This window comes from Ursus maritimus, unplaced genomic scaffold, assembly GCF_017311325.1.
Source record: "Ursus maritimus isolate PB19 unplaced genomic scaffold, ASM1731132v1 scaffold_1, whole genome shotgun sequence".
NCBI lineage: Eukaryota > Metazoa > Chordata > Mammalia > Carnivora > Ursidae > Ursus > Ursus maritimus.
Genome location: NW_024423343.1, coordinates 36,779,755 through 36,794,066, shown reverse-complemented (window position 1 = coordinate 36,794,066; position 14,312 = coordinate 36,779,755). Strand labels below are relative to the sequence as shown.

Below are 14,312 nucleotides of genomic sequence, written 5' to 3'. Positions count from 1 at the left end.
GAAAGATAAAGGGAGACAGAAATAAATAGAGTCAATATCATTTCTGAAGCAAAGATTACTTTTCTATACAAATTTTAGAGTCAGATATAGACTGGAGTACATAAGAGATAGTGTCCAAAATTGGGATACCGCATAAATTTGGATATTAACTGTCAAATGTAATTATAATCTTCCTAACTGAGCTGTTATAATACATCTTATGTGGAAAATCCTAATCAATCATACAGTGTTTTGTCTATTCCTGACAGTTACAACCCAACAGCAAACATTACATGACAATTCTACCACACATGATGGTTAAACTTGCATCTATCTATCTATCTGTCTGTCTGTCTATCAATCAATCATCACAGTCTCTTTATTATGATTCACAGTGGGAATCTGTGCCCAGCCTCTGGGAGCATCAGCTCCTTCAGGAGTGAAGTCTGAGCCATGGGGAGGAGCATGCAGCTGTAGTGATGGGACGACAGGGTTTGAGGATGTTTCCCTCAGCTTGCTGTGAAGTTACTTTCCACAAAAAAGAACATAGGAATGGGGGCGCCTGGGTGGCTCAGTCGGTAAGCGTCTGCCTTCGGCTCAGGGCGTGATCCCGGCGTTATGGGATGGAGCCTCGCATCAGGCTCCTCCACTGAGCCTGCTTCTTCCTCTCCCACTCCCCCTGCTTGTGTTCCCTCTCTCTCTGGCTGTCTCTCTGTCATATAAATAAATAAATAAATAAATAAATAAAATCTTAAAAAAAAAAAAAAAAAGAACATAGGAATGGCATGAGAGACCAGAGGGCATTGGATCCTCCAGTTACTTAGTGTTCTCGGAGCCCCCCCACCCCCAAGCCTGTGTTTGGCTGGGAGACGATCATAGGCCATCTCTTCAAGGAGGTTAAGCTTGAAGGCCTTTGTTTCACATGGATATGGAAAGGCCTTGCTGCTTGTACCTTGATGTTCTCATCTATGGTCATGCCAACCCATGCTGTACAAACTGGAATGTGATTGGGCTTATTAGTCACTGGCCCAGACCAGATGTGACACACTGTCCAAAATCATTAGGGCATGTGGCTCAGAGGTAAGAAGGTTTTCCTTAGTGCTAGTTGGGTCTTGTGGAAATTCTGTCACCTGTTTATTTTCTTTCCTTTCAAGGTTGCCAAAAGCAGTGGCAGCGGGAAAGCACAATGGTTAAGCTTTTAAATTAAAGCTACATAGCTGTGTAGTAATTGGAATCTAATTCCAAGTGAATAATACCTGTTCTTTTAGCCACAGATCTTGAGAGGCAAAAACATTTCCACCAACTCTGGCACAGGTCAAATTCTTTAGTTATCAGCATATCATTATATAAAACTTACCTTTAGATGTTTCCCAGCACACAAAAGAATCAATTAAAGACAAGCCTTGTTTATAATAAAATGTAGTTAACTCCAGCCAATCAGCATCAAGTGTACTAATGACAGATCCTTTTCTTGTTACTTTCATTGATAGGATGCCTTCCTGATAGGTCCAGCAGGTTGATTCATCATCAAAAACATTGAATACTGTATACAACTTGTTATCTGGGGATAGGTGTTCAGAAAGAAGGAAAAGTATTTGTTTATTCATTTATTGAAAAGATTCCCAACAATTTTTTTATTACTCATGTATTTCAAGCAAACAGATAAGCATAGAGAATAATAAAATTACCTATCACTCAGCTTTATTAAATGTTAACCTTGTGCCATGTTTCCTTTAGACTTTTTTCCAGAAAGTGAGATATGGATGTAGTTGAGGCTCACTTTGTAGTCTTCCCTAATCCAGTTCTCCAGAAATAGCTACTATAATGATTTGGCGTTTATTATTCTCATTCAAACTTTTACTCTTTTAATGAACATTTATATACCCATTAATAAATACTATGTTTTTCAGTTTAAAAAACTTTTAAAGCAATATGATACTATATATATGCATCTATGATAGTGTATATATGCATCTATAAATTGATTTTTATAAAAGATTTTATTTATTTATTTGAGAGAGAGAGAGCAAGCAAAGTGGTGGTGGGGGGGAGCAGACGGAGAGCTGAGCAGGGAGCCCGACGTTGGCAGGGGGGCTTAATCCCAGGAGCCCAAGATCATGACCTGAGCCAAAAGCAGATGCTTAATCAACTGAGCCACCCAGACGCCTCTATAAATGGATTTTGTAATGCTTTAAATGGAATTAATACATGTAGACCTTATTCATTTAAAGTGCTATGTAATATTCCAGTTTATTACTCTCCTGTTAATACATTGTTTCCAAAATTTTGTTATTATAAGCATTATTCATGTCTCACATGTGAGAGTGACTCTAGAATATATATTTAGACATAGAACTGCTGGGTCATATCTTCTAGTTTTCCATAAGTTGGCAAATTCTTAACTGGGGGAGTGGTCTATGGACCCACCTATATAGTTACATTTAGGAAGCCTAACACCACTTGGGGGTACGTATGTTGTGTGCATTTTTAAAGAAGATTTTATGTATGTATGTATGTATGTATGTATGTATTTATTTAGAGAGTGCTCGAGTTGGGGGAGGGGCAGAGGGAGAGGAAGAGAGAATCTCCAGCAGACTCTATGCTGAGTGTGGAGCCAAATGCAGGGTTTGATCTCATGACCCTGAGATCATGACCTGAGCTGAAACCAAGAGTCAGATGCTCAACAAACTGAGCCACTCAGGTGTCCCATGTGCATTTTTCTGAATTGAGTCTCCATGGATTTCACCAGATTCTCCGAGAGGTCTTTTATATGTGTCTCCCCCAACCTCATGCTGCCACCATCCCACCCCTGCACACAAAGTTAAGAACTATTGCCATAGACAAATTATTAAGAAGTATATGATTTAAACTATTTAGAAAGTGGAGTATAGGGGCACCTGGCTGGCTCAGTCTACTAAGTGTCTGATTCTTTTTTTTTTTTTTTAATATTTTATTTATTTATTCGACAGAGATAGAGACAGCCAGCGAGAGAGGGAACACAAGCAGGGGGAGTGGGAGAGGAAGAAGCAGGCTCATAGCGGAGGAGCTTGACGTGGGGCTCGAGCCCATAACGCCGGGATCACGCCCTGAGCCGAAGGCAGACGCTCAACCGCTGTGCCACCCAGGCGCCCCTACTAAGTGTCTGATTCTTGATTTCAGCTCAGGTCACAATCTCAGGGTCGTGAGATCAAGCCCTGGGTTGGGTTCTGCACTGGAAATGGAGCCTGCTTAAGATTCTCTCTCTGCCCCTCCACCGGCCCTCTAAAAACTTTTTTAAAAATTAAAAAAAAAAAATAGAATCTGGATTTGGAACTTAAAAGGACTGGAAATAAACACTGATCTAATCAAGGTTATGGGAACCAGCAGGAATTTAAAGGTAGCATTGCATGGAAGATAGCAAATAGGTCTCTGACCATAGCTCCAACAACTCTTTTGTTCCTCAAATGTTTACACTGAAGGAAAATCAGCATGGTTGTTAGCTAGGGAGCTGGTGAAAAAATGGGAGGGTGGTGGTGGTGAGGAGGGGTGAGATGATAAGTTAGAAAATGCTCCTGGTTCATTCTTTAAAAGATTGTGCTGATCATGGTCAAGTGGGTCTCTGCCACCTCGAGAATGTTGAGCACATCTCACTACAACCTAGAAAGCCCACGTGTGTGCTGTGTGTTACACCAGAGTGTGCGGCTTCAGCTCTAACACGAACCAAGGGATCAGTCAATAGCAGCTAACCTAATACAGAATTTATTCTATGGCAGGCCCTGGACTAAGTGTCTTGTCTTTTAGCTACTTCTCACAACAACCCCCTTTCTATGAAGAAATTGAGGCAGTCTGACTCCTGAGCTCTTAATTCTGAGGTATGCATCATCTTTGACTTTCTCTGGTAGTGCTTTTTAAAGCATGCCTACAAAGGTAGCAGAAACTCTGAGACAGACAAAATACATGAAAAAGTAGTCTCAATTTCTTGGGAAGATTTGCGAGTTGGCAAAGTAGAATAAAACTGATGTTTAAAGTTATTTTAGGATGTAGGCACTATTGTTATAATAATTGTTTCATCATGATGTGCATTTTCATATTCTAATTGATGATCAAAGAAAGCCAATTAACTTCAAAGACAAAAACCGTCCATGAAATGGGAAAGGCCAAAACTAAAATTCTCACGCACTGTTTTTAAAAACAAACATAAATCAGGGGCGCCTGGGTGGCTCAGCCATTAAGTGTCTGCCTTCGGCTCAGGGCGTGATCCCGGCGCTCTGGGATCGAGCCCCACATCAGGCTCCTCCGCTGGGAGACTGCTTCTTCCTCTCCCACTCCCCCTGCTTGTGTTCCCTCTCTCGCTGGCTATCTCTCTCTCTCTGTCAAATAAATAAATAAAATCTCAAAAAAATAAAAACAAACATAAATCAGAACAGCTTTCTATATTTATAGAATCACTTTCTGTATACACACACAGCCTCCGTCTTATAGGGGAGTTGGTGAATGACTAAATGGAAACTAATTTTCAAAACAAAATTCCCTTATGTGGATGGCATTGTATGACCATGCCAGGGACAACTGTTTGAAGAACTGCCCTACTTTATTTTTGGCTATAATTATTTCAAAAATATCAGTACAAGTTTATATTAGTTTATTCAGTCTTTATAATCTTTAGAAATTTACTCTGCCTCATATTTCTAAAAAAAAAAATCAAAAACTTGTTTTTGCTAAATTTAAACTAATATACTATTTCTACTAATCTTGTCTATTACCTTCTCCCTTTCTGGATTTAGAGTAACTGGGGCTGCCGTCTTGGTCCATTTGACACTGTCCACTTTCATGATGAAGTTCTTCCTCAATTCCACTCTCAGATGATTGCCCACTTAATGTCCCTTCATTCCAGCTTTTACAGTTTTCCTCTGAAGTGTGTCTCCCAGGCAGTGTTGATTCTGTACCTCCATCGTGGTTGGTTCCGTTGCAGAATTTAAGTGGTGGATAAGGCTGTGATATGAATCCAACAAATTTCATTCCTCTCTTAGCAGCTATATTAATCTGAAAAGGGATTGTAGAACAAAATGTAAAATTCATTTACATTGATTACTTTATCAATTAACCTACAGGCTTATTAAGGAAATCCATAAGAAGAAGTAAATTGACCACAAACCAAAAACCCATTCATACACTAAGTAATAACCTCTAATAAAGCAGTACTCCTAAGACTATGTCACACTATTATTGTGACTTCTTCAAACAGAACGCACTTAAAAAATTACGAGAATAAGAATCATGTTTTTCTTCAAAAGGTTACTATTTGGGAAGAACTAATAATTCTATAACATGATTTTTTCAGACTTGTTAACAATGGTCTCTCCCATTGAGGCAAAATTAAAAACTATTCCAAGAAATCCTCAAAAATGACATTACTAAATACATCTTAATTAATAAAGAAGGAACATTAATTTAAAAGCAAAAACATACAGCACTGTTTGCTTGATGTGGGTAAAGAAAAATGTTATAAGTCTAATTCTTGACAAATGTGTACTTATAAATGTACTTATAATGTACTTATAATACTTATAATGTACTTATAATTCTCAGGAAGCTTTCACATATGCTTATATCTTGATGCTATTGTCTCCTATCGGGCCAAATGCACATGATTAGATTCAATCATGTAAGTTACAGAATAGGATTCAGAAGCACATAATATAATGCCAGTGAAATAATTTGAGACCTTGACAGTGGTGATTTTCATGCTCGGCACCTTCCCCTTTCTCTGCTTTTGGTTCATTTCTTTGTTCTTTTGGTATCCATGTTTTTCTCCTCTGTTGAACTGGCAGTTCTTTTGAGGGCTAGGACTGTGTCTTAATCATTTTTGTATTGCACTATTTTGTACCTGTGGGTGCTCTGTATTTGTTAAATAAGTAAAAATGAAGAAATAGCAACATCTTTTATTTGGTCCCTGTTTTAAACATTTAAATTAAATGATTTTTTTAAAGACTTATTTATCTGATAGAGAGAGAGAATGTGCAAGTGGGGGGAGGGGCAGAGGGAAGAGGGAGAGAGAGAATCATCAAGAGGATTCCTTGCTGGGTGAGGAGCCCAATGTGGGGCTTGATCTCACTACCCTGAGATTACGACCTGAGCCAAAACCAAGAGTCAGACGTTTAACCTACTGAGTCACCAAGGTGCCCCTAAATTAAATGTTTTAAGTGTTACCTGGGAGGGAGAAAAGACTTATGATGGAGGTTACAAATGCAAGCACCTATGGTTAGAAATGGAATAAATGAAAAGGGCCAGAAATAACTGGGGCAAAACCAGACAGCAATGCCCCTCAAAGGGGACAACAGTCACTCAGCTCCAGCCAATGAGGAGAATTCTGAACAGGACAGAGTTGTGGGTGTGTGGAGTTAAAACAGAGGATGACACTGATGCAATATCATTTACTCCTGTAAATGAACATATTGAGGTTGTAACAATGCGTGAAGCCTTAAAAGTAACCACAAATCGTCCTTTATATCAGATGTCCTGGAGAGGAGAGGGAGGTGGTAAGGAGGCATGGTATTCTGCAAGTGGGAATGGGTAAATTTATTGTCAGTTCTTTCTCTAGGCCTATTAGTTGATTTGGGTGAAAAAGCGCAGAAGGCTTTTTCTATTTTCTATTACTAGAAAGTTTGATCCGGAAAAGTCTGGTAACAAATAGAGTGTTAAAGTTTTTTCCATTTTTTTAAGTTGGAAGACTGATGTTTTTTAAATGTTATTTAAAAACCCTGGGAAAAACACTTATAAACCTAATTTTAAAAGTAGAGCAAATATTGACATAATGTTAAAATGACTTAAAATCTAGCTATTTAACAATAAACTCTTTATGTAAGACAGCTGTTCCAAAATACCATTTGGCATTCATCTATTGCTCTTGTTCATACATGGGGCAATGTTCAAATAGTTCACGTGCTGTTTCCTGAAGTTTTTCTCTTCATGAAATAACCCCATTACTCTAATTGCTGAAATAACAGTACTTTCCTGTTTAAATAGATCTTTAACTGTGTCCAGGAAGTTAAATGCAAAACAAGGGCTCTGATGGTGATCTGTTAAGACGAAATTAGTAGTTACATTTTTGTTTCAAAAGAAATTTTTTTGGAGTGGATTTATTCCCAGAAAAACAAATTGAAATTTCTAAGAATAGTAGTAGTAAACAGTATGTGTAGCTTGTTTATAAAGATCTAGTCTCAAGGACTGTTCCTGAAAACCTTATTGAATGGTGACTTTATACCTAAAAGGGAAATGTCATTAGCAGCTATAACTGGCTATACACAAAATTATGGACAGACATGGCCATTTAAAGATTGGCAACAATAATAGAAACAGTGAACAAATTTTACAGCTTCTTACTTGAAATGCCTTAGATTTTTGGCTGTATTCGTTTAAATAAAACCTAAAACCTTACAAATATGTCAATGCAGCTAAGAACAAATTTCACTTAAAATCCCGTCAATTTAGAATACTTGTGAGTGTACAGTTTTTCTTGGTTTTAATCAATATGTATATGCAGTGTTTAATTTTTCATTTAAGTTTCAATTAAGTTATATTGTATAGACTTTTCTAGCTCAACAGTCAATATAGTTGTTATTATGTTCAGTCCCCATAAACTGTTACATTGTATGGATGCACCATTGCTGCTTCCTCAGTTTTCCAATTATTGAGAATCTGGCCCCTTATTCACTGTTTATTAAACTACCTTTGTATAAAAATGACTTTTTCCCTTTTCTTTCTTTTATAAAAAGATTTATTTATTTATTTAAGAGAGAGAGAGCGTGCAGGCACATGGTGGGGGGGGGTTGGGGAGGTGGGGGTGGAGGAGTCAGAGGAAGAAGGAGAGAAGCAGACTCCCCGCTGAGCACGAAGCCCCACCTGGGGCTCCATCCCAAGACCCTGAGATCATGACCTGAGCTAAAATCAAGAGTTGGATGCTTAAATGACTGAGCCACCCAGGCACCCCAAGTTTTTCCCTTTTCAGTTAGTTTCTTGGAATAGATTCTAATAGAAGAATTAAAATGGGATTTATGATTTTTATGACCAGACTGATATTCAGAAACACTACTAATTCATTACGATGCCAATTGCAATATATGAATGTTTTCTTAAAGCTCTTCCAACACTGGATTTAATATCTGCAATTTAATTTCTCAGTTATTATTGGTAAGGTATTAATTCTATTTTATTTAAAAAATTATTAGTTAGGTTGAACCTTTTTCCAAGTGTCTATTGTTTGAGTTTCCTTTTGTATTTTGCTGTCCCTCGATTCTGGACTGGACATTACTTTCACGCATTTGTATTCATTTCCTATATATTCTAAATGAAGCTCCCATAGGACACATTTGTTGGGGATTCTTCCCTGCCATTCTTTTTTTAAAGCTTAATTTTCCTAGTATATAAGTTATATTTATATATTCAAACTCCTCAACCTATTCATAATTGAGTATGTCTACTCACTATACTCTTTAATTTTCTTCTGGACTTTTTATAGGTAAAAAAAAATTACCCCTTTATCTCATTTGAAATGTGTGGAGTCTATTTTCTATAGAACAATTGTTCATTTTCCCAGCAGCACTTACAAAGTGATGGTTGTTCCCCCATTTTATTTCATTAGGTTTGTTACCAAACTTCTTAGATGTGTGTAAATTTATTTCTGGCATTTCCATTCTGTTTCACTGGCCTGTATTTCTGTTTCTTTTTTTTTTTTTTTTTAAAGATTTATCCATTTATTTGACAGAGAGAGACAGCCAGCGAGAGAGGGAACACAAGCAGGGGGAGTGGGAGAGGAAGAAGCAGGCTCCCAGCAGAGGAGCCTGATGTGGGGCTCGATCCCATAACGCCAGGATCACGCCCTGAGCTGAAGGCAGACGCCTAAGGACTGCGCCACCCAGGCGCCCCTGTATTTCTGTTTCTAACTCTACAATTTGGTAAGTGTGCTTCAGTATGTTTTAACCTTTGGTAGAAGAAGGCACTCACCATTTCCCTATTTTTTTTAAAGTGAGAAAGGAAATTGATGAAGAAATACCAAATATTTCTTGATATCACATGAAAAAATGTATACATTTAGTACCTTTTCTATCAGTTCTTTTGCTATGTCATTTGTTTGTGTCTCATAAGTTAAAGGACATTCCTCAATCACAAGCCTTGGGCGTCTTTGTCCACTGGCTACTGCCGAATGCTTCGGGCTGTAACAGAGAATAATATTCATGGTTGGGAGTCAATTGATCATTTTCAGCTAATATGCTCATGTAAAAACGAGGGAGCAACTCATAAATAAGTTCAAGACAATCTTTTTTTTTCAAGCCTAATGGTTGTCCTGTTAGGTAAAAATACCAGAAGAACAGAGTAACTTCTATTAATTTATTTTTTTTTAGTTTAAACCTCTATTAATTTAATTTCTAATTTAATATGGAAGAAAAAAATTGATCAGTCATTTTAATAAAAGCTGTGAGAAATGATTTTAGATCACTGTTACACCTCATTTTTGTACAAAAGCACAAGTAAAGGTCCTATTTAAATGCAAATAAATATCATCCTGTCTTTTTCCTATTTTTCTTTCCTGATCTTTACCTCTTGCTTATTCTTAGCTTTGTCAGAGCACTGCTAAGTCCACTGGAAGTTATGCTAAAGGAGGAAAAATAATTTATACATGGTTTACAAGATTTGTAATTAGGATATAAGTGTTGCTACCATGAGATAAAATGGCGTGTTTATTTAGTAACGCTTGGAATACTGGATGAGGTTCCATCTCATGGTGAAAGCTGGGGCCCATACAAACCCTCTCAGACACCTGTAAGTTGGCAATTACTCACTAGCAAGGCAGTGTCCCTTAAAAGCACAACTGGAATTTTTAAAAGTCCTTATTTTTTGTTTTGTTGTTTTTCAGTTTTCTTGTTTACTCTCTTCTTATTTCATTTTTCTTTCCTTGCTTAGCCCTTTTCTAGTTAAAGTGATCAAATATTAGTCCATCACTAAAAAGAGAAAACAGTTTTTACCCTGGTCTTTGAGATGGTTTGATATAGTTCAAGAGTTGCGTAAAAAAAATTGATGTGGTAAAGACATTGGTTTGGTTATTTTCATTCTTCATTGAAAAGGGCAACTGTATTTTGAAAACTATCAAACTTACAAGCTAGGCTGGCAAAATGGTTGTAGTATTGTTTGGGAAAGCAGCTACTAAAAAAAAGTGAAAAAAATAAACTAAAATGGATGGTTTTTACATCTTATATTTTTGGAAAAAGCTGATAAGAAATCTACCCGATTTGTGAGAACTTGGCAGTTAGGTCTTTCTGCTGTAAAAGTTTTAGAAGGGAGAGATAGTTTCTGTTGTCACTATAAATAAAATAACACAGGACAGTTTAAAAAAAACAAAAACACTCAGTGAAAGTGGACTTTGTTGGTCCAGTTAGCTCTTTTAGCTCAGTGACAGGACCTGTAGCTGACGGCTACTCCCTCATCTGCTAAAGCTTCTAGGTACTTCTTGAGTCTATTTTCCTTTTCCTTTCTTCACCGACATCCTCACCTAGGACCCATTTGTTTGCAAGGTGCTAAAATCAATGAGGAGCTTTAAAAGAAAGGGGGTCTAAGTTTCTTTCTCTCAATTCAGGTTCAGCTACTGGAGATTGTGCTCTAAAGCAAACCCCCTAATTACCCTTTATTCCCCATCACTACATTCAAATTTTCTTTTCTTTTAGCCAAAGAAAACTGTCTCAACAGCTTCCTAGTCTGTTTCCTTGAGAACCAGGCTTACCTTAATTTTAAGCGCAATAGCACTACTCTGTACAGGTAACTGGCAGGTAGGTGTTTCCGCTGCCCCGCAGGTTGTATAACAGGATGAATAGCCCCAACAATATATCCTTTAAGATAGTAGTCTTCCACTTTTGTTACTATATCTGGAATTGAATTTATCTTGATGACTTCTGGGTTTGGCGAAGCTGAAATAGCAAATGCAATGAGAAATTTGCATTTATAAAATGTTATTTTATAAAACATTATTTCTATGTGTGATTATACTGATGAATGGGAAGCGTATTCATATGATTTAATCTCAAATAAAGTTACACTAACATATATTATAACTAAATTAATTTCAGGAAAAAGCAAAAGTAACCTTGTAAACTGGTAGATGTGTAATATTACCAGTATGTTTTAAAGTAGAAATGCCTTATATACATTTTTCAATGAAGACAGCTTTATTTTTTAAGATTTCATTTGAGTGACTGTATTCCATTAATAGATACTGAAGACACACATAAGAGAAACAATATTAAGTTGAAGAGCTAGTTGTTTTTACAATTCTGAACAGGATAAGATGCATAATTTTTTAATATAAAATCATACAAATCTAAAAATTACAAGTGGGTGTAATGTTATTTGTTAAGCAGAAATTGTCAAGTGCTTTCTTCTTTCTATCACTTACGTTTAACACCCAGTGCTCATTCCAACAAGTGCTCTCCTTAATGCCCATCACCCACTTAGTGCACTCCCCCACCTTCCTCCCCTCCAGCAAGCCTCAGTTTGTTCTCTTAACTATAAAGTCTCTTATGGTTTGCCTTCCTCTCTGTTTTTATTTTTCCTTCCCTTCTCCTATGTTCATCTGTTTTGTTTCTTAAATTCCACATGAATGAAATCAGATGATATTTGTCTTTCTCTGACTGACTTTGTTCACTTAGCATAATACTAATTTCAATACTTATAGAAATGCTTGAGGAAAGGAATTGAAAAAGTAAAGGTATCCAGAAGGTCTTTTTTTTTTTTTTTTTTTTTAGAACGAAGGACAGAGAGAAAAAGAATGGGGGGAGGGGCAGAAGGTGAGAGAGAATCTCCAGCAGGCTCCGCGCCCAGCACAGAGCCTGACATGGGGCTCCATCACACTACCCTGAGATCATGACCTCAGCTGAAATCAAGAGTCAGATGCTTAGCTGATTGAGCTACCCAGGTGTCCCAGAAGTTCTTTTTTAATAAGTAAAATTCCTAAATGTAGAGGAACTTGAAATGCAAAATTGATAGGCAGTTGAATTACCCCTTTGAAGGAGGGCAAATCTGTAGAAACTATAGAGCAGTACAATGTGTACGGTTTTTAGTAAAAAGGAAAAGGGTGTGTTATTTGGGAAAATGTTCTTTATGTTCAAGCAGAATTAATTTAAAAAAACAACTTTTCTGTAACAATATTCCTTGTTTTCTAGAAGACAATCAAGAATTAATACCTTGAAACAACCTGCAATTTGATTATCTTGAGTAACAAAACATGAAATTAATTCCAGGTAGGGGCCATGCTGGCTGTTGGCCTTCTGTCAGTTTGGTCAGTGGTGTCCAGCAAAACACTGCTGCTAATTGCCTGAACACAGGAAGGAGGTTAAGAAGCAGACAAAGAAGAAGGGTCAGAGGAAATCCCCACCTCCTCTTACACTAATATTCACGTGATGGAACAGAAATCCACCGACACTGGGTATTCACGCCAACTTCTCCAAAGAAAATAAAACACTCAGTGGGAAAGTTATATACACCAAGACAAATCCATTTCCTCAAATTCTGATCCTCTTTTGGATTTACACTAATCTATTTACCATATATTTTCTTTATCATTATGTTTAGGAACAAAAACAAAGAGAATCATCTTGGACTTTGAAGAAATAGCTGGGTTTCATCGGAAAACGGCCCTGTCCTGCGTGGTTGTAGGGCAATCACTCCATGATTCCTTTGGTTTTACTTTTTAAGTATTTTAACTACCAACCCTGCTTTCCAAACAAAGAAAAGGAAAAACTATAAAACAGAACAAACTGTTAAGGAATGAAATATAACTTAACTGATTTTTAGAATTATATACTAATTCCACAAATTTTTTTTTAAAAATGCTGTCTTTTAATGGATCTTGTGGCATATTGTAGAAAGTGGAAATGCTTTAGCGTGATACCAAAGAATCTTCATAGTCTGGGCTCTTTCTTCTCATTCACCTTACTCTTGTCGTCGGTTTTCTCGTGGGTCTTGCTCTGGCAGGCCTGTGCTACTGCACTTCCTGAACCTCGCACGCTATTTCATGCCATCAGGCCTTGATTTCCTTTCCTGCTCCCTGCGCCTGCTTACTCACTTCTTCCCCTGTGCTGTGCGTTCTGCTAGTTCCCTTTCAGACTTTATTAGAGTTACTTGTTTATATGTCTGTCTCTGCTATTAGAGAATTCCTTCAGGATAAGGAAACTACCTTCTTTCTCTTTCTATGCCCAGCATTTTCCTTAGGTTATTATGTTAAGTTTGAAATACTGTTCATAAGGGGAACTGTGAGGTGAAATCACTGCATAAAGGTGGGAAAGCCATCAAGGTTAGCTAATGGAAACCAGAACAGTTAGCTAGTAAATTCAGGAACAAATGTACAGGTTCTCTAGGGCTTGTCAGAGAGAGACACAGCAGAGAAAGAACAAACAGGCAGTGTTGTGGAATTGTTACTCTTTTGATTATAAAAGTGAAGGTGTCAAGAACCTGGTGAGAATCCAACCAGGTGTAGTTAAACGTCATATTCACTTCAGAAGGCTCTAGCTTCAGGCCCCATTTTATGTTCCTTACATTAAGAATATTGCAATGAGAAAACCGCATAGAAAAGGAGGTAAAAAGGAATGAGAGATGGAGCTGTATTGGGTAAAATTAGCTCCATCCTGGAGTGAAATCTGGAGAAATTTGGGAGAGGACCATATCACATACAAAGAATAAGACTGTAGGCTTGGAGAGCTTCTCGATCCTGCTGGTCTTGCTTCCCTTGCTGCTGCGCTTGGGGTCACTGTTTGGTCCCATGTGGTCTCACCTAGTCTACTCTGGCACCACTGCTTGGAAGGAAACCCCAGAAACAAGAACTGAGGTTTGGGAGAAGTCCCCTTTCCTGAAGCTCCGGGTTAGCGTACAGAGCAATTTAGGCAGCCGGCGCTCTGCTTGTTCTCTGTGGTCTTGCCGCCATCCCAGAGAGTGGAGTGCTGCAGCGGCCGATGTAGGAAAGGTACTCAAGGAGTTCAAAAGGCACTTAAGTTGTTAGTAAATATAGAATATTTGAAAATATGTCAATTATTCTATAGTTTTAGCAGATGCTCAGCAGTTAGTAATTAATATTATTTGATTATTTTAGTTTCATACCACCTTCACCATTAAAGATTATATGGTCTCTGCTTATAATCTGTATCATAAGGAAGAGAAATACATTTATAGTACTGTACTGTATTTATATAAAAAAAATCTGCCTGTAAGTGGACCTATGTAGTTCAAACCTGTGTTGCTCTTAGGTCACCTTATTTTGTCATTTTGTGACTGGCTTATTTCACTTTATATAATGTCCTCGTGTTTCATCCATG

At 37.5% G+C, this 14,312-nt stretch overlaps 1 protein-coding gene across 1 annotated transcript in view; it reads right to left on the bottom strand.

Annotated features, from left to right (window-relative positions):
* Positions 1 to 14,312, bottom strand: part of RFTN2 (raftlin family member 2) — a 66,399-nt gene that overhangs the window by 37,087 nt on the left and 15,000 nt on the right. The window contains exons 2-5 of the mRNA XM_008687312.2: positions 10,733 to 10,916; positions 9,056 to 9,170; positions 4,722 to 5,001; positions 1,337 to 1,540 (exon numbers count right to left, since the gene is read on the bottom strand). Coding sequence (XP_008685534.1) covers positions 1,337 to 1,540; positions 4,722 to 5,001; positions 9,056 to 9,170; positions 10,733 to 10,916 — 783 coding nt within the window. The remainder of the gene's footprint in view (positions 1 to 1,336; positions 1,541 to 4,721; positions 5,002 to 9,055; positions 9,171 to 10,732; positions 10,917 to 14,312) is intronic.